This window comes from Canis lupus, chromosome 34, assembly GCF_003254725.2.
Source record: "Canis lupus dingo isolate Sandy chromosome 34, ASM325472v2, whole genome shotgun sequence".
Classification (NCBI taxonomy): domain Eukaryota; kingdom Metazoa; phylum Chordata; class Mammalia; order Carnivora; family Canidae; genus Canis; species Canis lupus.
This window is the reverse complement of record NC_064276.1, coordinates 16,195,782-16,223,773: the sequence shown is the minus strand read 5'-3', so window position 1 is coordinate 16,223,773 and position 27,992 is coordinate 16,195,782. Positions and strand designations below refer to the sequence as shown.

General features: G+C 42.1%; 2 protein-coding genes and 1 pseudogene across 15 annotated transcripts in view; 1 reads left to right on the top strand and 2 right to left on the bottom strand.

Annotated features, from left to right (window-relative positions):
- MCF2L2 (MCF.2 cell line derived transforming sequence-like 2) overlaps window positions 1-27,992 on the top strand; it is a 238,246-nt gene that overhangs the window by 140,989 nt on the left and 69,265 nt on the right. For all 3 annotated transcript variants that reach the window (XM_025451559.1, XM_025451561.3, XM_025451556.3), the window contains one exon: window positions 5,489-5,574. In XM_025451559.1, the coding sequence (XP_025307344.1) occupies window positions 5,489-5,574 (86 nt within the window). The remainder of the gene's footprint in view (window positions 1-5,488; window positions 5,575-27,992) is intronic.
- Window positions 1,470-6,554, bottom strand: LOC112662900 (cytochrome c oxidase assembly factor 3 homolog, mitochondrial-like; annotated as a pseudogene).
- Window positions 7,794-27,886, bottom strand: B3GNT5 (UDP-GlcNAc:betaGal beta-1,3-N-acetylglucosaminyltransferase 5). Of its 12 annotated transcripts, none has more exons than XM_025451570.3 (4): window positions 27,546-27,886; window positions 24,233-24,274; window positions 23,148-23,334; window positions 7,794-11,700 (listed from the first exon to the last, which is right to left on the bottom strand). In XM_025451570.3, the coding sequence occupies exon 4, from the start codon at window positions 11,383-11,385 to the stop codon at window positions 10,240-10,242; it is 1,146 nt and encodes a 381-aa protein (XP_025307355.1). In that variant the 5' UTR covers window positions 11,386-11,700; window positions 23,148-23,334; window positions 24,233-24,274; window positions 27,546-27,886; the 3' UTR covers window positions 7,794-10,239. The 12 variants fall into 12 exon arrangements, with proteins under 12 accessions (XP_025307355.1, XP_048961710.1, XP_035566069.1 ...); XM_049105753.1 differs by having other exon boundaries at window positions 23,221-23,334; XM_035710176.2 differs by lacking the exon at window positions 24,233-24,274 and adding an exon at window positions 16,179-16,237.

Here is a 27,992-nt window from a genome sequence, read left to right as displayed (position 1 = left end):
CCAGTTGGCTGAGAAAATCTACTCTGTGAGATGCCCTAGAGGCAATTCTAAGTCAGGGTTGATTGAAGGGAAACAGGATATGATTTCACAGAGACTTTTTGCTCTGCTTTAAAAAAGCATCATTTTAGGGGCACCTGGGTGGCTCAGTTGGTTAAGCGCCCAACTCTTGGTTTCATCTCAGGTCGTGATCTCAGGGTCATGAGATTGAAATTGAGATTGAGCCCTGTGACTGCTCTGTGCAAAGGGCAGAGTCAGCTTGTCCCTCTTTCCTCCCCTGGCAAATGTGTGCTCTTTCTTTCTCTGAAATAGATACATTTTAAAAATAGATTTAAAAAATATAAAAAAGCATCATTGTATAATTCAGCGAGGCTCCTAGGGAATCTCTAACAAAAAATATAGCAGCAATTGGTCATTTGGTCTGTGGTCAATTTTCTTGGTTCATTATTTAAAATAAAAGGAACAAAAAGACCAGTATTTGAAAAAAGCAAGCATTTATGTAAATATGTAGTCTTTCTTCTAGAGCTTTCAGGAAGCTTAATTTAAATTTTTTCCCTAAAAGTAATCTGGCTACAATTTAGCTTTCATCTTAAAATCAGAAGCAATAGCACCTATGTTGGTATTTGATATTATAAGCAGAGGGATGGTTCATAGCCAATTTACATATCTCCCTTACTTTATACAGAAGAAAATAAATGCCCAGGGAGCCTAAGTGACTTGGCTAACACCTCCCAGCTAGTGGGAAATAAGGGGTCTCTAATATATACGAGCATGTACAAAGTGCCCAGCAATTACTGAAGGTCATTGTGCCTGGGTGCTTTACGTACATTACCTGTTTTAATCCCTACAAAGTAGATATTAAAGAGCCAGCCATATGGGACGCCTGGGTGGCTCAGCGGTTTAGTGCCTGCCTTCGGCCCAGGGCGTGATCCTGGAGTCCCGGGATGGAGTCCCACATCAGGCTCCCTGCATGGAGCCTGCTTCTCCCTCTGCCTCTCTCTCTCTCTGTGTCTCTCATGAATAAATAAATAAAATCTTAAAAAAAAAAAAAAAAAGCCAGCCATAAATACCATTTATCAAGTCTTCTCTGTACTAAGTACTTTCATTCCTTATCTCAAATCACCACAACCACACTCTGATACGGATACAGTAAGTCTTTTACAATAGAGACCTAAGGTGCAAAGGAGTCTTGCCCAAGGTCACTTTTAAATAAAAACTAAGTCAAGGATTCCCACCCAGGTCTACCTCTCACATGAAGAATCTGTGTGTTTCTCATTCTCTAAAAGGTTTTCAAAATGCAAGTCACAATGGTGATAGTGAACTCAATTTGGTGGTTCACAAGCATTTAAAAATAAATAAAAAGAATAGAATGCCACAGGGATAGCCTAATTTAAAAATAGAGTATATCACATCAGCTATATATATGTCTATTTTGTGTGTGTGTGTGTGTGTGTCCAGCACAACCAAGCAAGTAACTAAATTCTGACACTATCTACCTAGAGATAGCATCACGTCCCACAGGTTAAGGAGGATTGCTCCCTGACCCCCTTCAGATGCCATTTGGAAAGTCCAAGTTGTCACTGATGCTTCTGACCAACCTGCTGTAAATCAGTTTTTTATGACCCCCTTTTTGGGTTGGATTAATTTGCTAGAGTGGCTCACAGAACTGAGAGAAACATTTTACTTACTAGATTACCAGTTTATTTTAAAAGGGTGTAATTCAGGAACAGCCAGATGGAACACATGCATAGGGCAAAGTATAGGGACATGGAGCTTCCATGCTCTCTGAGCAAGTGCCCCCCTCCCCCCATTTCCATGTGTTCACCAACACAGCGGCTCTCTTTTTGGGTATTTATGGAGGCTTCAATACATACGCATGACAGGTTAAACCACTGGCCATTGGTGATTGAACTTAATCTCCAGCCCTCCTCCCCTCCCTGGAAGTGGTGGTGGTCAGGGAAATGAAAGTTCAACCCTCTAATTATGTGGTTGGTTCCCCTGGCATTCAGTCCCCATTCTTTGGTGCTTTCCAAAAGCTACCTTATTAACATAAACTCTGGTGGGGTTAAAAGGGGATGTTATGAATAACAAAAGAAAACTTCATGACTCATCAATGTAGGAAATTACAGGTTTTAGGAGATCTGTACCAGAAACAGAACACAATCAAATATAGATTTACTATAAATCACAATACATGTGTATGTATGTTTTGATGTTTTTTTGTGGGGCATGGTCAGCCTTTGAAAGCTACTGCACTGGAACACAACCAATCTGTCTAAACCTTAACAAAGCATTGGGATACAGTATAGTTAACTACCTCCCTGCAGGTTATTAAAGCAGTACCCAGATCTGCTGTGGGTCCTTCCCATCACATTCTCAATGGCAGCAGTGTTACATTCCACTGAACTTGATCTACAGAGGATTCTTTCTCTACCCTGACACCAGCTGTCTAACATGTGGTCCCAGGAATATGGGTCAACACAACCAAGTCCATGCCCAGGCATTTCAGCAAGCCCATGTCTCATGCATGACAAAGTCTATAAATTAGAAGAACATCATCATTCAGTGTAAAAGATGACAGTCCATACCTGTACAACTTGAGTCATTGTTATTTTTCTGCCCTTAGGTTGTCATGAAAGAAAAGACTACAACATACCCCACTTAAAATAGACCAACAAAAGAGTTGGAAAAAGCACAATTCATTTTATAAGCAGTAGTAAGTTTTACAGTGAGAGGAAGCTTTGTTAGTGATAGTGGTTACTCTTTTTTTTTTTTTTTTTTTTTTTTTTTTTTTTAGAGGTGACTCAGTTTATTATTCTCAACCTAACTCCATCTTTCCTACTTTAGGCTCCAACATTACACACAGCTGCCACCTCCATAACAGCTAAGCCCCGGGGAGGTAAAGAGGGTAAACCACAAAGTCTGAAAGCCTAAGAAAAGCCAAAGTTATACAGCTCTCAAAAAAGGAAACTGCAAGAAGGGCTCAGTGGACACAGTTTGTATAAGGTGGGCAATACTCCCTTGACCTGGCCAAATGCAATAAATTCTTGGGCTCAATCATCGTTCAAGGTTGAGGCCATCAATGCTGTGTGCAGGCTTGGATTTCCACAGGGTCACCGGGTATCATCCACCACGTGAAAGGGGCTCCAGCGGGTTGGAGACATGCAGTGTCCACCTGGTTCAGGGTCCTGATGCCCTCGCGTGGGCTCGGGCTCACGGCAGCTTTGGCCTCATCCTCCAGCTCATCTAGGAAACGCTCCTGGGACACGGAGTAGGAGGTGTAGCCATAAATAGCTAACACCACGGCCCCGATGCAGCAGGCCGGGTCAAGATGTTCCGGGTCCGCCTTTGCGGCAGCCTCTTCTGCCACTGGGCGAGCTCCACCTGCTGCATGAACTACAGCTGCGTGGGAGTCACCTTCTCCCGGGTCGGGTCGATGCGCTGAGCCACAGGGGCCTGTCCACTCTTAGTATTGAAAGGGTCACCTGCACCAGGCGCTGCCATGTTGCTGCTCCACCCTTCATAGTCCCAATAGTGGTTACTCTTGATGAAGGTCCCATATTATTTTGAGAGATCCAAAGACCAATAAGGCTAAAGGTCCAAGTCCAGCTGGTATTTCAGGCATAGTAATGTCACAGGGGAGGAACTAGAAAGGCATGCCATGTAACATTAACTGCCATGGTAATTAGTTCAACGTTATATAGAAAATGTGAAGAAAGAGCTTTGGTATAGTGTGGTGAAAATAACTAGATTGGTTTGAATCTAGGGACTGGTATTTATTTCTGTAAATTGACTGAAATGAGAAATATATACTAGTATCTGGTCAAATATATGTAATAAAAGGAACTAAAAATTTAGATTCTTAGTGAAATGATACTCTTTTTTTTTTTTTAAGATTTAATTTATTTATTCATGAGAGACACACAGAGAGAGGCAGAGATATAGGCAGAGGGAAGAGCACGCTCCCGGTGGTGAGCCTGATGTGGGACTCGATCCCAGGACTCTGAGATCATGACCTGAGCCAAAGGCAGATACTCAACCACTGACCCACCCAGGTGCCCCATGATATCCTGTTTAAAAACAAACAAACAAACAAATATGAACTTGGAACTTAAGATTGTCTTTGTATGAGCTGAATGCTAAACTGGTATCCCAAAGAACCCTTTATTTGTTAGCTTGCTTTCTGGATATGTCAGATTTGATAGGGCATCAGTGAAAAAGATCAAAGATCCATGATTTTCTTTCATTCATTGGACATTTTTGAATTGCTGTTTCTGTGGTTGGCATTATGAATAAAAAAACCCAAAAACCTTACCTTGACTGCTTTCTGTTTAATCCATTGACAGGCCTTTCTTCTTGCATTGTCAACAATGAGCTGAGAGCCTATCACTCTCATCTCTTTTACAAGGAGACTTCTCATCTGTTCCTCCGTCTGGGGAAGTTTGTCCTTCACCTTCCAGCTCTAATTTACATAGAATCTTTATGTTTACTCATTAAATTTCCTTAAACAATACTTCTGCAAGATGGCTTTTTCAAAATCTATACTCCCTTTTGTGACAGTATAAAATAACTCATTAAACAGAACCTGGCAGGCAGGAAGAATTCAAATGCTGGCTAATTATCTACTTGTTAATTATTAGTCAATACCTTTAAGATACTCTGGTTGCTATCAATGTTATACAAATTCATTTCCTTGTTAAAACTATGTTTTATTGAGAGTAAAATAAATAATTTTGCCTCTTTTTGAGAATTAAATGCCTAATATTCTGAAAAAGAGCCCCAGCCCTATGTGGTAGATAGTGCCATGGGGTCCATGTTCTAAGGGGAGGAAATTGAGGCAGAGGGGATCAGTGAATTTGCCCAAGGTCTCAGATGGGAGGTAGTGGAGCAGGGTTACCGACCACAAGCTGGCTTCAAGTCTATACCAGTGACCAATCTGTACCACCTAAGGAACCAGCTGATTTAGGACACAGTGCATGCTAGAATGAACTTGTGATTACCAGCCTGTGAAAGTGGACTCTGGGTTTATCTCATCTCTGTCTTTAGCTCACTTTCTGGTCTTGGGTAGGTCACAACTTCTCCAGATCTTGATTTCTTACCTCCAGAAGTTAAAAAAAAAAAAGAGAGATTGAATCAAATGATCTTTTTACTTGTTGCCCTTAGCTCAAACTCTGAATCTTTATTGTGAGTCAACCGGGAAGAAGGAGGAGTACATTATTATTAATAGCCGTTCATTATTAAGGAAAAAGGATACCTGCTTTTGAGAAAGAGTTTTTGATGCTTCTAAAGGAAGCCCGAAGGGCAAACTGTAACAGATCTGCAGAGGACTTGGGAAAAAACCCAAGAAAGAAAAAGAAAGATGAGGGACCCGACGTGGTGCTCATCTAGAACACTGAAAACAAAAACAAACAGAACAAATAAATTAGAGGAAAGAAAACTATACAGCCCCCAAATAAAATAGACCATCTTACCAAAATTTCTTTCTCTTCAGAATGAAGAAATACTGGAAAGCAGTCATGATGGGGAGAACCCTGGACAAGAGCAGCTTGAGAGTCCTGAAAATCTTTCCCCTACCAGGTAAGATTGCAGATCCCTGGCAGGAGTCATTTTAACTCCTTGGGGTGCAGGGGACGGATCGGAGGGTATCTTCTTGTTTTAAATCTCATTGCTCATTTTTCCTAGATAAAATCACATATTTATTCTATATGTTAAGCTTTATTTATGTACCTGAGAACAAACTCATGGATCTCAGGGAGGCAACAAGCAAGAGTTACAGATGACTTATAAACCAAATTCCAAGGATACCCAGTATTTTAAAAAACAAATTATCAAGAAAATAATAAATATAAACTAATATTGGTAGATTGAATTAATGCTTTGAAAGCATTTAAAGGCAATAGGTTCCCCAAAGACCTAATTTATACAAATTCAATGCTATTTTTGGACTATAGGAAGGTGTTTGCATTTATGTGAATACTCTGCAGTTCCAAAAGCCTAAATAGGGTGGTAAATACTAAAAGCATAAGGGGAAATGCATTATTTAAAAAAATCTTCTTTATACTCAAAATCTCCATCATTAGCTCTAGTCTAGCAATCATCACATTATTTATATCCACATCATTTAATTTACTGATTTATGAGCCACTCTTTTGCCCAGGGACTATAATACTTACTTAGCAGGCTTTCAAAATATGCCTGTAGAACGAATGAACCAATATCTTTAGGAACTTGCCACTTGATTAAAGCCCCTATTTGTTTAATTAGACTACTTTATACTCTTTAAGGTGTACTCAAGGAAACATGTGGGCTCTAACTGACTGAAATGTTATCTCTCAGTTATAATAAATGACCCACATCAGCATATCAGAAAGTGTTTTCAGTTGGGTTGCCTCAGAAAAGCACCACTTGACAATGTGTTCTGTTGTCCTTAAATGACAGCGTGTGTGTGTGTGTGTGTGTGTGTATACATACATAAATATACATATATATTTTTATATATGTATATAAATTTATATTTATTTATATACGTAAATATATGTTTTATATTTATATAAATATATATTTATACATAAATATATATTTATTTATATACATAAATATATATATTTTTTTTTTTTTTAAAGAGAGAGGAAGTGTGAGCAGGGAAGGGGACAGAGGGAAAGGGAGAATTCTAAGCAGGCTCCACATGAAGCATGGAGCCCAACTTGGGGCTCAGATCTCATGACTCTGAGATCATGATGTGAGCTGAAATCAAGAGTCTGATGCTTAACCAACTAAGCCTTTTTTCCAGGCACTCCAGAAAAAAACAAAAACAAAAACAAAACAAAAAAACACAATGATTTTAAGCATTATGTGATAGCACTGTGCACAGTCCCTACCTTCAGAACTTCTGTTTTGGCTAGGAAAAAACACATGAAACAATTAATAGATAGTACAATAATATATGTGATTAAGTATAGGTTTTGAGAGGAGGGCAGGAAGAGATGCTTAATGGAAGAGCACAGTTAGGGTTGGATTTTCAAGACTTCAATAGATACAGGGGAAATGATGTTCCATTGGTTAACTTACACAAGCTGTGGTCATGAATGAAATTTAGTGGCAGTGGGAAAAATAAAGCTACAGGGAATAAAGAAGAAAAGGAAGATTCCATAAGGCTTTGGGAACCAGGTAGAAGAGATTAGATTTGATGCTCAATACAGTAAGAAGCCTTTGAGGTCTGGAGCAAAAGAATATCTACAACCAAAAAAATCACTTCCAAGGTTTGAAAACATACCAAGATTGAATCACACCCTATCTTAGGCTAAGCACTGTGCAGGAATCGGGTAAAAAGCAGATGAGAACATACTTTGGACAAATATACTGAAGCAGCACTCAGAAGCACACCTAAGAACGTTCCTGACATTAATAGACTAGAGCTTAATTTGAATCTACTTTCCGACACTTAATGATATCAAATAAAAGGAAAATATGACCCTTTCAAATGGTGTCTTATGGCACCATGACTACAGGTTTTCATCTCTTTCCTGAACAGTCTAGTAGAAGAGAATTCCCCCAACTTAGACATTCCAACATAACTCCTTTAACAAACAAAAGAAGAAAAAAAAAAAAGAAGCATTTTAGGTGATTCCATGGCAGAGGACACAATAATCCTCTATCCTAGGCACAACAAGTCTGAACAGCAACAGGATTAAGATTGTGTACTACAGACCTCCCTGACATTAAACAGAACAAGTTGGTGATATAAACAAACGGTGTCCACACAGGAGTTTAGAAAGTTTGTGAAAATACACACCTGCTGACAATTTGCAAGTTGTTTATTGGAAATCACAGATTTATTTTTAAAAACTCACTAATTATTTTGCCATACAAGAGCAAAATTCAAATAATATAAATATTTAACATACTGGTATAAAATTAATAATATGGAAAAAAGATGCAAATCAACCAAGAGGTAAAAAGGTTTTAGCAATAATACTGTGTACAACCGTCATATACTCAAGTGACCATCCAGGCTGATAGTTATTTTCCCTTTGTTGACGATTTTTGAGACAGCCCTGCATTAGAGCACCAAAAAGTTTTTTCCTTCTTTTTTTAAAAGGCTGGAATCCTTTTATTTACAAATAGTCTTCTCAGTACTTTAAATCTACTGAAGGAAGCATCTAGCAATTTCCTTCTTATTAAAAAAGGAAGTGCCTTCATATTTCCTTTAAATTTAAATCTGTTCCATTCTATTCGAAGCAAAAATGAAAAGATGAACACAGTTGAGGAGAGCTCTTGCAAATAAATAATTGCTTCACAAAAGTATTGCTGTAAACAAGATAATTTCAATGGCCAGAGAGACACTTATGTTTTCAACCAATGGAAAATTTAAACAGTTACAGGTATAGATACACAGGGTGTATGGCCAAAAGGCAAATGGTTATTAAAGAATCAAACTAATAAAAATTAATTATAAACCAGCTTTGTCAAAATGTGATTTGGTTACCTATAGTTTTTAAAATTGGTCAGAAAATTTAAACTGTAATGATCTAAAAACGCTGACCTACTCTGAAAGTAACTACAAACCTAGAATGGTTGACACTGTGGTTTCGACATTAGTTAAAAATTCTAAATTATCTGAGCAATTAATGTAAACAAGCCTCAGTTTTCAAAATAGGAAAAAAATTAACGAAAAATTTCTGTAAACATTAAAAAGCTATCTGCAAAAAATTACAGTATTTATCATCATCCAGTTGTGTTTACCAAGAATTCTTTTAGTTTTTTTTTTCTTTTGCATATTTCAGACATTTAATGAAATGAGACATCTTAGTTTTCCCTAACAGGCACCTCTGCAGAGAGGGGTTTTATAATCAGTTCAACTGCTTTTGCTGAAGTCACCATTTTGGACTTGATATAATCCCTGCGACAATGGACATCACCTAGTTCTTTCTGTAGTGAGGGGAGGTTGTTGCATCATGGCCACATTTTTATCCTGCTCTGTAAGAACAATGCAACTTCCTCTTTTAGAGAGCTCAGCCACATCTCTTTGAATATATGAAGTTTCACAAGTATTTAAAACCTTATCCTGGTGACTTTTCTATCACTTCATTCTGCTTTCAAATGTGAAATATTTCAGAGTTGATGACACCTCCAATAGTCATTTTGATGAAAGAACTGATTTTTAAAAGATAAAATAGCTTTGATTTGATGCTGAACGCTCAGTTTTAAAATCTGAACTTGGAACAAAGTACTGTGGTTAATGAGACCTTGTTGAGAAGGGGTAGGCTAATTTTAGTCATCATTACAATAATTTATAAACTAAGAATTCTGTTTTATAAATTACAGAAAGGGAGGCTTCTAATGTTCTATTTTTCTTTTTGAAGTTGTCTTCATTATTATATCCCTTTGTGCAAATTACATTCAAATAACTACCTTAAAAACAGACCAATATTGAATATTTAAAAACCAACTGAAAATTCATTAAAATTGGCTTATTTGAATTAATGATTTCTCCCTAGAGAAAGACCCTGTGAGTAACAAACTGCCCATATTTTGTGTCACTTCTAATAATCAAGAAAACCCACATGAAGTACCAGTTAGGGAAGAGCAAATGATAGCTCAAATTTCACATTAAACTTTGAAAAAAAAAAGCTATATTTTAAATGACAACACTATCTAGGTAAATTAGCTACATGGATGGGACAATAAGTGATTTGGTTATTTATAAAGAAATCGTGTACATTTTCCCAAATCTTCTCTGAAGAACAGGAACTTTCTTTTACCAGGTTCAAGTACGTTCTCCTATGCCAATCTTCCCCTGGCCTCCATTTCCCCCGTCAAGTGCTCTCTAATAAAAACTAATTTGTAAACCTGGTCCAACAATATATTCATTTCTTTGAAATGTTGTACTATACATTCACTTGGTATTTTCCAAAAGCAGTTACCCTAACACCAAAGCACCTTAATAACTTCTCTATGCCTCCAGTATACACATGGCATTAAGTGAGAACTTGAATTTCCCTTTAGCTTTGTTTTCATAAATCTTTTCTAAATATAAATTCCTTGAAATGAATCTAGGCAATGAAGTAGGTAAGTTACACTGAATAGCTTCTAGAATCAAAGAAACATTCTGATAGACTGAGTTTTCAAAACATTTCTTTGTTTTTTTTATAATCATTTTACTTAAGGTATCGACAAATATCTAAAGTTTTTTTCATCCAGTTTGGCTCAGTGACAGTGAAAACATAGAACATTCAAGTACCGTTAGGCAAAGGCGGCCCTACAAGGATATGTGTCCACATAGGTCAATTTGCAAAGGAGAACTATCTTAATTATCCTGCAGTATATTTGACCAAAAAACCCTCTTGAAACTGTTTTTACTTTCGGGTCTGTGGCATCCCTCCAGAGGTCCTGAAGATCTTGAACATGTCCATGAGATGTCATCATTTTATTATAGATGCAGGGATGATAAGGAGTTTTACCTTCCCCAGAGAAAAACACATGGTGTTGTGGTACTATCCCCATTTTATTGGCACACAGGCCCATGAACACATCATCTATGTAAAGACTTGAGTTAAGTGTCTGTGATGCCTCGTGGACTTTAGCGGCTACGTCACCGGAGATCACATAGGCGGCTCCAGCAGTATAGTCAGGGTAAGCCGGCCACTGATACATTTCATAGGGGACATAGTATTTGCTGCGTTTGTCTCTTACAGGAGGAGCACCACGATGAACCCGACCAATCCAAAAGTCCTGAACACCCATTTTTTCTAAACTTTGAAGGTATTCAATAAGATTTGGCATATGAATAAAGATGTCATCATCAGCAGTCATAAGAAATTTGGCATGTGGACAAAAGCTGTTTGCCCATCTGAACTGCAGAAGTAATTTAAGAGTAAGATTATAGAAAGAATCAGCAAAGTCTTGCTGAATTAGATCATTGTACATTTGATCTTCCCAAACCAGTTTTCTTTGCAGTTCCCCCCTTGTCAATGGGTTAGTAGGTGTTCCTAGAGCAAACAGAGTTTTGATGTTGGCATTAAGTTGAGACTGAACATACTTCTCATTGCCCCATGTTTTTCTAATCGCATGACGTCGATTGTAGTTTTCAGGAGCAGTTTTTACAAACAGTAAAAGGAGGATGTCTTGTGCCTGACACTTCTCCTCATGGTTAATCAAGTACTGGTAGCGAGTAGCTCCATCTGCACTATGCTTAAGAGACAGGCTGTCATTTACAAAGTCATAGCTGTTTATGAGGTATCTGTAGGAGTAGGACTTCATATGGCTCACAATGTGATTATCGATTGGGTCCCAAAAAAACATGAGGCTTAGTACAAAACAAGTGGCAAAGAGCTGAACAAACTGCCATTTTTTTACTCTTCTGCCACTAACAAACATTCTGACATCCATTCAGGTCTGTTTTTATTTAGGATTGGTTTTGAATGGGCGCTTGCTTCTTCGAGACCACAGAACTGTGTATCTTGCAGAACAGATGTCCATCTTAACAATACATGTTAGTCATTAAAAAAGTAGGAGCTTCTTGTTTCACAAAATATTTTCTTTTAACACCATCTTTTTCTGAGATTGCAAGAAAGAGTGGAACACACTGTAGAATGAGGATGCCAGCACATCACAATTTGCCCACACTGGCATCCTTCGTTAACTTAGGTGATTGGCCTCAGGCAGCTATTCCATGTACTTCTTTTTGTGAGAGTGCAGTGCCATCTGGTAGGGTCAGGAAGAGAAAAGATGACAGGTGAATGGGTTAGAGTTAACAAAAAGAAAGAAACTACGTTTCATTCCTTAAAAATGAAATGTAACTTGCCTGATGTGGACAGAAGGTGATGGACAGAAGTCTGTGAAAGAAGCTAGTATATAGCAGAGGCATATAGATATTTATTTTTTGGTGGGGGAGGGGGAAGTATAGGGAAAGGGAAAGAACCACTCTCTACCATCCTCCCATTCAAAATATAGAGACCCTTTTCTCTTCTCAACCTTACAAAATAAAAAGCCTCCTAAAATAAAATGGCTATCAGCCTATATACTTACAGTTCAAAATCTCACATGGGTTTGTCCATGAATATATTGATTTGCAGTAGCTTGCGAGGTCACTTTGTTTTATTGCAGTTTCCAAACACTCCCTTTTTTACAAGTTGAAGGTTTGTGGCAAGCAAGGGTTGCCATTTTTTCCAACAGCATTTGCTCTCCTCATGTCCCATTTCGGTAATTCTCATATTTCAAACTTTTTCATTAATATATTTATTTTGTTTTTTTTTTAAAGATTTTATTTATTTATTCATGAGAGACACAGAGAAAGAGGCAGAGACATAGGCAGAAGGAGAAGCAGGCTCCCTGTGGGGATCCCAATGTGGGATTCCATCCCAGAACTCTGGGATCACGCCCTGAGCCAAAGGCAAATGCTCAACAGCTGAGCCACCCAGGTGTCCCTCATTAATATATTTGTAATGGTGATCTGTGACCAGGTGATTGTGACTCGTTGAAAGCTGGAGTGATGGTTAGCATTTTTTAGCAATAAATTATTTTTAAATTAAGGTATGTACATTTTTTTAGACATAATGCCATTGCACACTTGTTAGATTACAGTATAGTGTAAATGTAACTTTTATATGCACTGGGGAATCAAGAAATTCATTTGACTCCCTTTACCATATTTATGATATTATGATTTTATGACCACCTTATTGTGGTGGTCTAGAACTGAACCAAACCAAACAGCATCTGAAGGTATGCCAGTATGTATAGTCCAAGGCAAAATAGATGAATGATGAAAAGCAAGTTCATGATAGTTAAAATTCACTGAAGCTTGTCCTAGACAAGACAGGAATAAGAGTAAGATTTTGTTTGAAAAAAAAAAAATGAAGGTTTTTTTTTTTTTTAAGATTTTATTTATTCATGAGAGACACAGAGAGAGGCAGAGACACAGAGAGAGAGAGAGAGACAGGCTCCCCATGGGGAGCCTGATGTAGGACTCAATCCCAGGACCCTAGGATCATACCCTGAGCCAAAGGCAGATGCTCAACCACTGAGCTGCCCAGGTACCCCGAAAATAATCAAGGAGTCAAGATACATTTTCAAAGGCGTAGCCCAAACTCTAACCAAAATGACTTTGTGAGCCCCAAATTATACAGTCATCTTTTTTCTGTTCTTTTTCATTTGGAAACTCAACAGGCACCTCCAATTTAGCGTGTTCAAACCAGAAAGTCAGGCAATTTATTCAAAATTGCTGGCTCTTCTACTGCACTGTATCATGCATCTAACCCAGAAATCTGAAAAACTGGAATCACATTATTTAACTCAAGTCTTTATGCAAGTTAAATGGGAATATACATAGATATGTAAATAGGAGGAAGTAAATAGATAATTACCTTGCATACAGGGACACTCAAATGCCATTTCTAACCCCTTCAACTGTCTTCTTCCCTAAAAGTTGCTGTTTCCATTTTTCCTTTCTTTGTGCCTGACTGCACTTCATACATCTATGCGAGAAATCTCAAAGTCCTCCTTTTCCTCCATTCCATAACCAGTTATTTAATCCTATGAACTGCTTCTTCTAAATCTCTCTTTGCCTCTTCGTGTTTTTTTTTTTTTAAGATTTTTATTTATTTATGAGAAACACAGAGCACGGCAGAGACATACACAGAAGGAGAAGCAGGCTCCATGCAAGGAGCCCGATGCGGGACTTGATCTTGGTACTCCAGGATCACACCCTGGACCAAATCGCCTCTTCATGTTATCATCACTTCTCAATCAGAGCAGTGCAGCAGCCAAAATGACCCCTGACCAACCCATCCTCTACCCTAGAGTGACCTTTCTAAAACTCAGATCTAACGAGACTAACTGAGCTCCTTAACCCCCTTCAGATGCTCTCTACTGTTTGTCAGTACCAAAGTACTGGCTGAAAGCTCAGCCCTGCTTACTGCTTCACACACGGCAGCCTTTATGCCACCAGTCCTGTGGCCTGGCGAGCCCTGCTCCCCTTGCTAATAATCCCTGGGTGGCTCAGTGGTTTAGTGCCTGCCTTTGGCCCAGGGCGTGATCTTGGAGTCCCGGGATCAAGTCCCACAGCAGGCTCCCTGCATGGAGCCTACTTCTCCCTCTGCCTGTGTCTCTGCTTCTCTCTTTCTCTCTCTATCTCTTATGAATAAATAAATAAAATCTTAAAAAAAAAAAAAGAAGAAGAAGAAGAAGAAGTATACTAATTCTAAGTTCTACAGGCATCCTTCTCTGGGAAGTCAGAATTGAGGCCACTACCACCAAAGATTTTTCTTATCTGTATTACCACAGTACCTTCTTGCACCCATCTTCCTGGACTGACTTTTTATTTAATTAAATTGCCTCCCCCAGTTACACTGTGAACTCCATGATGTCATAGATACCCTAACCTTGGCTTCCGGATCAGTGCCTGACACCTGGTAGGCATTCTCTGAATGTTGGTGCCAAGAACCATGGTGGGAATGGAGCCACTTTCACTCAAACAGCTGGTCACTTGGGAAGACCTGCGGTCAGGAGGCCCAGTCAGTCACATGTCCTCTCCTTTCTCCTGTGACTAGGAGACAGCTAGCTATTCCCTTCCTCGAGAACTCTGTCCCCAGTGCTTATCCAAAGCATGATATATCCTTTTGCCTGGAGAAGTAGTATCTCCCCTCAGGGTTAACATGTCAGTCTCCTGAACTTTCAACAGACTGACAGGGAAAAGACCATGAAAGCTCTACCCAGTCCAGGCTGGCTGGGTAGCTGAGCTCACATCACAAGTCCCCAGGAAAAGGCTCTGCTTTTGTGTCTCAAGATCTCAACCACAAGTCCCCACCCTTTGGCCCTGCTATGTCACTGAGAGCACCCAGCTCTATTGACCTAACCTTGGCTGTGGGGCGTCCTTGCCCAACCTCTGGCCTTTTACATATAGCTATATTACCTATCTCCCAAAGTTTCTCCGTGTTAGGGTGATAACAGGCATGCAAAAGTCTGTTGGGGTGATAACCAGGCATGCAAAAGTCCAAGGATTACGGGAGAGCCAACCCTTGCTGAGACTTTGTCCAGAGATAATCATCTTATCCCCTAAGACATCAATTTTAAAACTTGCTAGTGCCTCTCAGAAAGTTACAACCAGTATCTAGAAAAGAAAAAGAAAGAACAAAATAGAGAATGGGGATCCCTGGATAGCTTAGCGGGATCACCTGCTTTCGGCCCAGGGCATGATCCTGGAGTCCCGGGATCGAGTCCCACATCGGCCTCCTTGCATGGAGCCTGCTTCTCCCTCTGCCCGTGTCTCTGCCTGTCTCTCTCTCTCTCTCTCTCTCTGTGTGTGTCTCTCATGAATAAATGAATAAAATATTTTTAAAAAATAGAGAATGGCATAGGGCACTGAAAGTAGTGAAGTGTCATTTTATGAAAATTTTGGTTTTACATATATGTGCCTTTCAGGTTGTAATGTAAAATGCATTTTGTGTGTGTGTACTTTATCATCAAAAAAGCAAGAAATACTACTTTAAGGGATAGATCAGTATCAGTAATTTCCCCTCTTGGTTTGGCTGGTCATGGTGGACCGAATGCTCTAGAGGAAAATGGAAAAGACAGTGGAAAATACCAGTTTCTGTTGGTCGCATCTGCCTAAACTTGGCAGAATCACTTTCATGGCGGGGGAAATAGGTACTTCCTCTCAGTCTTAACAGTATTCACTTAGATAAGGGTCCACCTGTGAAGGTGGGTATCCCCTTCTGCCTGTAGAACTGGAGGCTTAATGTAAAGCAACAGAGAATTCTTAAGGGCAGATTTATAAGACCCTGTGTTTAAGAATTCTAAGAAAATTAGCAATTGAAACTAATCTGCAGGTTCTATTCCAACAGACCCTGGAAAAGAAACAGAGGAGAGTAACCTTTGGAACCACAGGCAAAACTAGCTTCCCGTTTCTGAGCAGCTGCACTCATCATGTTGCAATGACAGCTCGCTTTGCACCTATTCCCAGTTGTTTACAAGTCTGAGCTTCTTGCTAGACAATTAGCCCACAGGCCTAACTCCTCTAGAACCCACATGCACACTTGACTCAGAGGCCCTCCTATCTCTCTAATGAATAGGGCCTCTTATTCATCTGGCTGCAGAGTTCTGCTGCTAACATGCATTTTAGCAGCCAGCCCATAACATGCATTTATCCCTCTGCTCCTCACCCCTGCCACATATGTAGTTACCTTATTTTCCTGTGTCTCTTCACCTGTTCCCCATTGACCTCAAAGAGTCAAAACAGTTTCTGAAAAATGACAAAGAACCTGTCATAAAGCCAACAACCCACACCACTTATTTAGGTTAGAACAGCAGTGAAATTCTAAAACAAGACTTCTCCAATCTCAGCAGCTTGAACTGTTTAGCTATCATTTATACCAGTCATAACCAAATTCCACTGATAGGACTGATCTGATGAGGGGAAGATCAGGAAAGGTGAACTACTCTTTCGCAGTGCCCAGTTCTCTTTTAAGAACACCTGAGCTCCTCCAAATTGAACATAGTCACTCGACAGCCTCGCCCAACCAAAAGCAAAATGCACCTCCATGGTCTAAACTCATTAATTACAACCAAGCGGTGTTGCCCCAGCCCCGGCTTTGCTGATGGGATACCACACACGAGCAATGGACACCCACTCTCCTGGTTCCCAGAGTCTGAGGGCTCGCCTGAAGCACACCTTCTAGCTTCCATATACAAAGTGCAGGGGAGGGGACTGCAGAGAAACCACACAGGCTTGCCTGACCTGGAGAAAAGAGAACGCTGGGCCTGACAAGAAACAAAGGACCCAGATAATGCCTGTGAGCTCAGTAGCCATCCCCACCAGAACGCTGTGCCTGCAGCTTCCTTTGTGCGCCCAGAGCTGTGTTCAGGGACCAGGCCACAGGCGGCAAGCTCCAGGGCTACCCCCAGTTTGGGGCCAGGATCATTGTGTAACCTTGGGGCAACCCTCACTGTACTCCGATTTGGTGACTTCATCTGCAAATTGGGGGTGAATGTCAATGGATTGTAACTAAGGGATATAAAAATTACAGATGACTTCAGGGCCTGCTGGTAAGAGGAAATAGCAGAGACCATGGGAGGGAACAGGACAGAGAGCGGCTCAGAGGTGAATACAGACAGTCCCTGACTTATGTTTGTTTGTTTTAATTTTATGATGGTGTGAAAGCAGAATGCACTCAGTAGAAACCATACTTCAAATTTTGAGTTTTGTTCTTTTCCCAGGCTAGTGCTAGGCCATAGGATACTCTCTGGAGATGCTTACAGCAGAGCTGAGCTGCAGCTTCAGGTCAGGGAGGCAGTCATGAGCGTAAACAACCGATACACTTAGAACCATTCTCTTTCTCACTTTCGGTACAGTATTCAATTACATGAACTATTCAACATTTTAGTATGTGATACACCTGGTGTTAGATCCCTTTGCCCACCTGGAGGTGTGTTCTGAGCACATTTAAGATAGGCTACGCCAAGCTATGATGCTTGGTAGGTTAGATGTATTAAATGCATTTTTGACTTCTAACATCTTCAGTTGATAGTGGGTTTACTGGGATGTAACCCCATCCTGCATTGAGCAAGACCCGTATGCAAATATTTGGATATAACTTGGGTTTGCATCTATTTGGATTGAAAAGAAGTAGCAGATATTCTTAGTATTCTCTTTCCTAATAGAGAGGAGTAATCAGGAGACCAAAGAATAGAAGTAGAATAGGAACATCGGAAAAGAAGGTGGCTGACCCTACCCTAATGCTTTTCAGTCTGGGAGCTGTGCCCCACAGTTATTCAAGAATATTTCTTTCTTTCCTTTTTTTTTTCTTAAATATTTTATTTATTTATTCATGAGAGACAGAGAGAGAGAGAGGCAGAGACAATAGGCAGAGGGAGAACCAGGCTCCCTGCAGAGAGCCCAATGTGGATCTTGATCCCTAGACTCTGGGATCACGCCGGAGCCAAAGGCAGACACTCAACTGCTGAGCCACCCAGGTGTCCCAAGAATATTTCTTCTTGTAGTTCTCTAAAGAGAACTCTTTAAACTCTTCTGGAAAAACTAGGGACTATAAGTTACCCTAAGTGACCCTGATTTTTTTTCTACTTAGCTCTTGCTGGTAACCCATTTCTTTGTTGGGTCTACTTTAGTGATCCTACAATATTATACAAAACCTATAAAAATTTTGAAGTTTTAATCAAGATAGTAAGGGCTGCACTTTGAGTCAAACAACTTCTGTGTTCAATGTTTCAACAAATCCTACAAGTGTATGCTTCCTGTGGAATCGTCATGCTAAGCGTGGTGGGAGTCACGCAGTAGCATTTTATAGTCTCCTCTCTGCAAGCATCTGCAGTCTAGTTGAGACACGACTCATGATGCCACTTGAAAACTCAGTTCCCATGGACAGTGATCAGCAGATTACAGTAAAGTGCAGATAGCATCACAGCACTAATTTAGACAATACCAACTCCAGGTAAAAAAGGGGAGTCCCTCATAGCAGAGATCAACAACAGGTGGATAGGAGGGCCTGAGGATAAACAGGATTTAGGGGGTTGCAGGAAAAGAAGCAATCTGTTTTAGGCGAAAAGGAAAAAAAATAACAACATGGCAAATATTTGTGATCCAGGCATGTAATTGAAAGCAGGGAGATTGGGGGCTGCTCATAGAGAACCCTGAAAACCAGGCAGAGGAGTCCGTGTGTGTGTGGGCCGAGGGCACCAAGAAGTCACAGAAGCTTCGGGCTTTGTTTCTAATGACACCTGCCTTGAACATATGGACCACGCTGTATGTGACAGAGATTAGTCTGGCAGTGGCATACAGAATGGATGCAGAAGGCCAGGAGAGCAGGCCCCTGGGTCCATCGGGGCCACGCCCCGAAGCAGGAGGAGTGAGGAGGGCCTAGTCTAGGGTGGTGGGAGCGAGGAGGGAAGTCAGGGGAAGGAAGACCCTCCAGAGAAAAAGAAACCCAGCACTGTCTGGTGAGTGGCCTGGGAGGGAGGGAAGGAGGAGGGGGGAACCTAGTTTCCAGCATTGCCCACAACTGAGGGGACATGGGTTTCCTGAGTTAGGAGTGAGGAGGGAGCATGTCTGGGTTTGGGCTCCTGTTGAGCGGGAGGTGCTGAAGAGACAGCAGGTGGAGCAGTCCTGGGCTCCTCTGAGTCTGGAGGCAGCAGCACTGCAGATGCCGGGGAGCACTCTGAGCAGAAGGCAGGTGGCTGCTGTGAGACCCGGAGGGGGGTGGGCCCTCCAGGACCAGAGAGGAGCAGAGAGGCCCCGAGGCAAGTAAACTCAGGGGAAGGAGGAGCGGGAGGAGGCAAAGATAAAGGAAGCATCTTATTTTACTTTATGCATGTATGTATGCACGCATGCGCATATTTATGTGGCATCTCAATTTATTTGCCCAGGTTTGAATTCAAGGACAAGTAATATCTTTTGACAAATGAAAGAATAGAAATTCTGAAACTTCAGATGGTTATTTCTTCTAAAAAGGAACTATTTTAAAGGACTAGGTGATAGAAAGTTGAGATGGGGTAAGAAACAGGTAGAGGGTGATAGAGGGCAGGACAGACCAGGCCCGTGGCACTCTGAGCTGGAAGAGAGCCAGGGGGCAAATAGTGGGTGCTGGACTGGGAGCCAGGAGGGGAGACATGGGGGTAGGTGGAGCAGAGGGGCATTTTCCAGGAGGAGCAACACTGAATCTGAGACCTGAAGGCTGAGGAATGTGAACAAGAGAAAGCCAGAGGGTTTGAATTCAAAACATATCTATTTTTGTTTCCAACTGTATATTTTTTGATCATGGTTTCTGACCATTGTCTAACACTAACATCTAATCTTAGAGAAACTATATTTCCAAATCTTACTTAGTAGACATGCAACACTCAGAAGTCTAGGGAGCCCTTGTGTTAGGACATGGAGACCATTTTGTTCACATAACCTGGCACCCACTTAAGACAGCTAATCAGCAAGAATGTCATTTACGAGGCTTCACCTACAACTGCATTTCCTCTGAAATTTCAAATTCCAGTCTGCTCACTCTCCAGTCCATTTGCTCTTCAAACACAGCCTCTAAATATTCACTGGGAATCCTCTGCCCACCCCCTTCCTGCTCCCTACCACTCCCACCCCACCCAGCAATATCCCGACCTTCCTCCTTCCACCTCCCTGTGTCAGGCCCAGAATCATCTGGCACCTTTGCCCTCCTCTCCCTGGTCCCTGCCCTTCCCCCACAACAACCCCAGACCTCAGGTGCCTGCAGCCTTCTCTACTACTACAACACCTGCCAGGCTGCAGGAGAAGTGTAACCCACTGGGCAGATGGCGTCACTACAAATGGTGGTATCCAGCTGTGGGCAGAGGGCTCAGTGCTGTGTGACTATCCTTCACTTATCCTGGACCTTCTCTCTCTCCTGTTCTCTCATCAGCCAGGCTCAGTCCTCCCCCTCTCCCAGGGTCTGTGTCCCTCACTCTCAGCTGATGGCTTCACCTCCTGCATCACTGAAAAACAAGAAGGTCTCACAGGCACTGTCCCTTCTCATCACAGATGTGTGCCTCCTTCTCACGGATCCGCAGGCTGGCCAACTCTCTCTATACCTTCCATAAAGCACACTGACTGTCAGGGAGAGGCAAGTGAGGCACTCATTTAGGGCACAAAACTTAAAAGTCATAAAAATATAACTATAAACTAAGGATGCTCTTTCAGTAAGTCAGTTTAAAAAAAAAAAAGACTCCTGAGTACTTCAACCTTTTTATATTTAAAGTTGTATTACTTATAGTCCCATATAAGGCCGTTTTTGATTCCTGTCCAAGCATGACTCAAAGGAAAGAAATATAACATTTTCTGTCCATCTTTATGTGATTTTTTGTTCTATATTCCAAGTATTGTTTTCCTGGCTTGTTCTAATCATCTATTCCCTGTTAAAGAGAGCAAGGATGCATCCTCAAGAGCCAAGTTGCCATGTTAAAAGAAATCAGGTTTAGCCCTGAATTTACTGGAAAGGCTATAACTTGATCTTCATACATTTTTCTTAGTTAAATTTGTTATAGTCATTGGTGATAAGTAACACAACTGGGTACTGTTTAGTATTAATTGCCTATTCTGTGTACTCAAAAAGGAAGGAAACAACCCCAAATATGAATTAATTCACATTTAAAGTGTGAAAAATTAAATATACCCTCAATTGGTATTTTATTTTTTAATTCATATTTGTGTGTTTCTATGCAAGGCCTGTAAAATAAAGGAAGAATTCTACCCATTAGCTGTCTTTAGGTGTTTTTGTGGCTGTGACTTAAGCTATGCAAATTGAGCTCAAGCCACTGGCAGGGATTAGAAGCCATTTGGAGTTGTTATTCTTCCACAAACAATACATTTAGAGTTAGTTCTTGATTCAGTGTTAGCCAAGACTTTAAATTCCAACTTTTAACAAGCATAGATGTGGGACAGAGGAAACAACATTAAGTATAAAACCTGTAGCCTGAATCCAGTAACAAGCTCCCCACCTATATAAACTAAATGATGCATTTCTAACCATTGTTAAACATGAGTGTAGATTTCTGTTTGCTGGCTCTGGAAAAAAAAGGAAATACCAAATGAACAAACAAGTAAAGACAGGCCCTAAGTAAAGACAGGCCCTAAGGAAACTGATGGCAAGAGGCTATAGAATATTATTGTATTTCAGAGGCATTATAGTAAAAATCACTACAAATTCCCAATAACAGAATTGGAAACAAACAAAAAAAACCCCAGAAATACAAAATAGGTCTCAGAGTGGTCAAACATTTGCTTTTCTAAGCTTGGTCTTCTATATTCATTCCTGATGCATGGTTGTTTGTGTTGACCGGGCTGCTCGCTCTTTTCTATACAATTCTTGTCAGTGTTGTTCTTGCCTAGTTAAGAAACAAACTTCTCCTTTGGCCCACTCTAGCAACGGTTGCTAACATGGCAGTGTTTACTGTGCTCTGGGCTCCATTCTGACTGCTTTGGGTCTATAGAAACTCTTGAAGCCTCACAGCAACCTCTGAGGGAGAAAGCTGTCCCTGTGTTGTAGAAGAAACTAGAGCTCCCAGACATGGGGTTAACCATGTACCCTCCAAAATTCCAGACCCCATGGAAGTTCAGAAGCAGCTGATGGGTTCCAGGTCCTACCCTGAGCTCCTCACCTTGCCTTCTTCCCTGGCATTGGCCAGCTACTTTTCCTGGAGCTCCCATCAGGATGGGAGGGCAGGGAAGTGCTGGAGCAGGGCCAGGAGAAGCACCCAAGAAGGCTCAGAATCTGCTTTCCTGAAGTTTGGATCATTTACATTTTAGTGTCACCTGCATTTTTGTCAGAGCTTATTCTCACTCTCCTTGTAACCACCCTTTCTTTAACCTTCCATCTCAATGTTCCCTCCTTCCTTTTCTTGGTCCCATTAGCATAAATGAGTAGGCATAAGTGATCTTGTGAGTTTATGTCCTTTGGGTACATGAAGTCTTAACTCCACAAAGAAGACTGAGGGAATTTAAGGGCAGAGATTTAAAGTGGCATAGAGAAAATAAATAAATAAAGTGGCATAGAGGGTAAAAGAGAGGTGAGAAAGACAAAAGGAGAGGAGAATAAAAAGTACAGGACTCAGGATGTTTCAAGCAAGTATTTGATGAATAAGTATTTGATGAAATGAAAGGTCCAACTGAGGTAAAATTATGATACGAAAAACAGTTATTTAAAAATAGGGTGACGGGGTCCCTGGGCAGCTCTGTCAGTTAAACATCTGACTCTTGATTTCGGCTCAGGTCATGATACTCAGGGTCATGAGATCAAGCCTCACACTGGGCTCCTGGCTCAGCACGGAGTCTGCTTGAGATTGTCCCTCTCCTCTGCTTTTCCCCTCCCGACCCCCTGCTCGCCACACATGTGTGCACTCTCTCTCAAAATAAAAATCAATCAAAATCTTAAAAAATAAAAAATAAAAATAGGGTAACACTATGACTTGGTATAAACCTATTATGTGAGCTAGACATACAAGCTTCTTGTCCAATGGCACTTCATATGTCCCATTCTAAATATTATATTTGGAAATAACACCTGATTGCTGGTTTACAGAGTACAAAATATAATGGTATAAAATGTAAGAGGCATATATAACATTCCTGTCTCAGTTGATCAACATTTTTAATAACATTTTATCATTTATTAAACACCTACCTGTTCCAGACATTATGTTGAGCAGCCCTGAAAGTAGGTAATGCCTACATTAATTCAACAAATATTAATTTACCACATATTGTGTAGTAGGCCACAGGCAGGATACAGGGAAGGCTTCAGAGATGTGTCCAGTGTAGAACCCCCTAATGGAGTAAGCAAGTATTCTGGTGCAATCTGGAATCTGGACCTGATCAAAACACATGGGTAGAAAAACCAAGAGTTTTAGAACATGAACAAAAATAGACTTATATTCTGTCGCTTCCATTTACTGGTCACATGAACTTGACTTCCCTCTAAACATAGTCTTTTCTGAGGATCACTTGAGACCATTTATTTGACAAAATAAATGTGGTCCAAATCAGGTATTCAATCTAGGCTCATTTCCTTTCTCTAGAAATTGTTCATATATCTGTACCATGATGGTTTAGTTAGTAGCTATTATTCTATAGGTATTTTTTTCCTTTCAAAATGAGAAGCTCTACTCTAATATTCTTTTCAAAAAATATTCATTAGATGTAAGTTTTTGAAAATACTGATCTGATGGCTAAGGGGCACTTACCAACACATCCCAAATACTATTGAGATTGAGAACAGAAGTATCATTACTAATGGGCTGAACATGCCTTTGCATTATCTTTGATAGGAAAGAACAATATGGTTCCCTCAAGCACTTATAAAAACATTTCTACAAAGATGACACAGCCAAAAAAATATAAAGCCTTGTATATTATGGAGAAGGAAACCTGAGCTGAGTCAGCTTTTTAACTTGCTTTGCCTAGTGCACTATCAAAAAGTTGTAGAAAAAATTATAGGAAAAGGAATAAAGAGATAAAATATAAAATCGTAGGTGGATCTTAAAGTGTGTAACTTGGACCTTTGGGGGCTTATTGCCTATCGACATGATGGAACATTCCTTTCTGTAGAAAACTGGCTTCTAGGGCTAAAGCCTTCACTACAGAATGGAAATAAATCTTAAAATATAAGTGACAGATGAAAGCCAGTCTGAATTTCCAGCATGGAAATGTAAAAAAAAAAATCACTTTTGTTTATTCAGAGTTTACATGTCATCTGATCAGGTTTCTTACCTTTTAGCATGAAGATTCTCATACTTCCTATATATACGCGTACTGTAAGAAAAAAAATATTCTGGATTGCATTGTTCTGGCTAAAGCTTTGCTGGCAAATGGAAGACCTCTTGTAATAATTTGCTGTGCCTTAATTTCTGGGACATAGACAATATATGCAGCTCCTCACTAGATTATTCTAACAATAGAATAAAATAATGGCTCTGGAAATATTCCCAAAAAAGGTATAATATGCTATAAAATGCAAAACTTGCAGCAATTCAATTGAGCATATACAAAATTCCAAAAGGATAGGATACATTGTTACTTTGAGAAGAGACCACTTCCTTCTGAATTTCTTCCAGTTTCTTTCTACCATATCCTATGTTGTTACATAGATTATAGAGCAGTTGGTCCTCAGAAAGCACTCTACCTTTACAATTTGAAAGTCACCAAGTGCAATGATTCCAGCCAAAGTGACCCATTTTAAAAAATGACCCATTTCAAAACCCATGAGTTATTATTCAAGCTTTGTTCTATATTTAAGAATTAGAAAGTTATTTCACCTTCCTACAATCTCCTTATTTGAATCAATCTTTTATAAAGGGGGAGTTTGATCTCCATTTTAATGAAATATGATGTGTCATTTTTACTTGCTAGAGCCTGCACTTTGTTTTGAAAATTATTCTCTACCTTCTGAGGTTTTTTTTTTTTTTTTAAGTATTTTATTTATTTATTCATGAGAGACAGAGAGAGACAGGCAGAGACATAGGCAGAGGGAGAAGCAGGCTCCATGCAGGGACCCTGATGTGGGACTGGATCCCAGGACTCGATCGATCCTGGGACTCCAGGATCACACCCGGAGCCAAAGGCAGACACTCAACCACTGAGCCACCCAGGCGTCCCCTCTACCATCTGAGGTTTTGGGGAGCTTTTTTGTTTGGTTTGCGGGCCAGGCATTTATGTGTAATATCATTTATACCTCCCAATCACCTCTCATTTCTCACATCCTCAGAAACCGCTTCTCTTAGTTTAGCTTGAACTTTCTTTGTCATAACACTCATCCCCGTCAGGTGTCTGGGTGAGCACTAGGGGACCTGAGGTTAATTAGAGGGAATGGGCCTCAGGGTTAGCCTCCCAGAACTCAATAAATACTCATGGAGGGTGCCTGTGGGAGCAGGGAAGGGAGAGAGAGAAGGAGCAGGGGATAGAAGGGTCATGTTAAGTATATAATGTTAAATTAATGTAAACATTTCTGGTATCGAACTTATCTTGCTTTAAAGTAATAATTAAAAAAGAGATGACCAAATAAAGTAGCCCCTCGGCCCCCATGACAAGATATAAAATCTACCATTAAGTTTCTTTTGAGAAAGTTGAAACCTCAGCTGCTAATCACCAATCTCCCTTTCAGAAAGTTTAAGAGGGGATCTTTTCAGTGCTGCTACTGAACACAACTAGCTCTGAGCATCCTTTTCTGGGTCAATTTCAGTTTCTCACATTCCTCTCCCTTCCCCCATAGGGACCAGGCAAAGTTCCCAAAATAAAGGCACAGAGGAACAAATCCAATTCTAATGGATGTACTTTCATCAGAGAATTACCCTAAATATGAGCTACAAGCCACCAGCAGCCACTGTGCGGTTGCAACATCGGTGTGTCCCTTTAACATGACCCATAACCTATGAAAACCAACCCTGGATAAGAAAAAATATAGGCTGTGCAGTTGGAATCGGAAGAAAAGTTGCTACTTTGACCTATATTGTATCTGAGTAAGCAACTGGCTGTCACTTCAGGTTACAGAATACAACTCGGCAGTCAGAAAAGGGTGGCCAAGACCTCCGGGGCACTAACTAGGGGTCCCCTTTCCCAGTTTTCCCCGCCTGCCCTCTTCCTTGTCTCCATTTCCCTAGCCAGTTAACTCGCCCAAAGTTTCCTCAGTCTGGAGGTATTTCCTAATTTCCAGCCGGATGCAGGCTTTCTACCCGAAGTCCTCCCCCCGCAGCCCAGGGGTGGCGGCACTGTTGGGGAGCCCCATCCGGGACCCGGGGGCCGCAGGGCGCGGCGTCCGCCCGCGGGCTCCCGCGCTCCGGCCCGCCGCGGAGACCGCCTCGCCGGAGCTCCCCGGGGAGCGGGAGCCCGCGGGCCCCAGGAAGCCTCACCCCGGCTGGCGCCCCGGGGGCTCGCACGTCCCTGCCGCAGCCGCGCGGCTCTCGGCCCGGGAGGTCCCGGGAGGTCCCGGCGGCCCCGCCGCCCGCGCCCGCGCCCGCGCCCGCCAAGCCAGAGCGAACAAAGGCGCTCCGGAGAGGGAAGGCGCCCTCCCCTTCCCCTTCCCCTTCCCCGCGGCGCGCGCGGGCGGCGGGCGAGCCGGGCCCCTGGCGGCGGGGCCTCCCGAGGTCCGGGCCGGGGCAGCGGGGCGAGGCCCCGGGTCCGCGCCAGCCGTGCGCCCCGGCCGCAGCGCGCGTTCCACTGGAGCGCTGGAGCCACCCGTGCGGGCGCGCGTACCTTCACCTCCTCGCGGCTCCCCTTCCCGGTCTTCCCCTGTCGGCCCTGCCGAGACCTCTCCTCCCGGGCCACGGGAAGCAGAGTTCCAGCCTGCGTTGCCGGAGCCCGCGAGCTGCCCCGGTGAGGAGGCGCGGCGCCGTGGGGCCGCGGTGCCCGGCAGGGGCGGGGCGGAGGCTGGGCGGCCCGGAGCCCTCTCTGCGCACCGCGGGAGCCCGTTTCCCGTCCCCAGTCCCCGGCACAAAGAGCCGAGCGTCCGGGGAGCGGAGATCTGGCCCCTCCGAGCGTGCTAGACCTTCCCGCACTTAGTGATCCGGAAGGGAAGACCACATTTTCCCCCCAGTGAGGGCCCTCGGCCCCAGTTAGGGTGCGGGGGGCTGCAGAGCTGTTGCTTTTTTTTTTTTTTGAATCGTACGAGGGATCGCACATATTAATTCCATATGAAACAACTGGTCTCAGTACTGTTTTCATTAGGAAGTAGACTTGGTTAGACTAATGAGCCATTCGCTCACAACACGCAACAGTTACGCACGGACGGTACTAACTTCTGAGCTGCAGTTCGCAGATCGTCTGATTTCCCTTTCCAAAGCAAGAGTTCTAAGGGCAGGCGAGTCCTTTTCAGAGATCTCTTGTCACCGCCACTTATGCCCTGAGCTGCTTCTGGGGCCTGTATCACGACGGGAGAAAACTCTCCTTTACATCCAAAGAAGCCTCTCTACAGCGGTTCTTTTTAAAAAATACGATTGGGGAGGGCTCACCCCGCGCCTCCCCGCCTCCCCCCAAGGATTGTACCTTCAAGCCCAGCTCAGATTCAAAGAGAGCTTAAAGCAAAACTCACCAAGTCCAAGGCCAGCTCTTTGAACAACTAAGTCGAAAGCTTTTTTCCGGGCATCGGAGCGAAAGTCGCGGGCGTGGCGGGGGGGGTCTCAAGAACAAAACTTGTCCGCTTTAAATATTGAGCAAGGACTGGGTAGCCGGTGCTGAACTCGGCCACCTTCCTGCGCAGGGCGGGCTGGAGCGGGACGGTAGGGGAGGACCCGATCCCGGGCTCCCGGCAGGGTAGGGGTGCGACAGCCGCGAGCCTCCCCAAGGCGATGCCAGGGCACGTTTCCTGCACCTTTTGGTGCTGAGGTGACCTCTGTCTCCACCAGCAACTCGGCGTGTTGGTGACGGTGATGGGCCCCGCCCAATCTGTTCTTGTCGGTGCGTGACAACTCCAGGAAGTGCCCACACCATCGCCTCTTCATTTAATTGAGATCATGTACTCAGATGATGGACTGTGGGC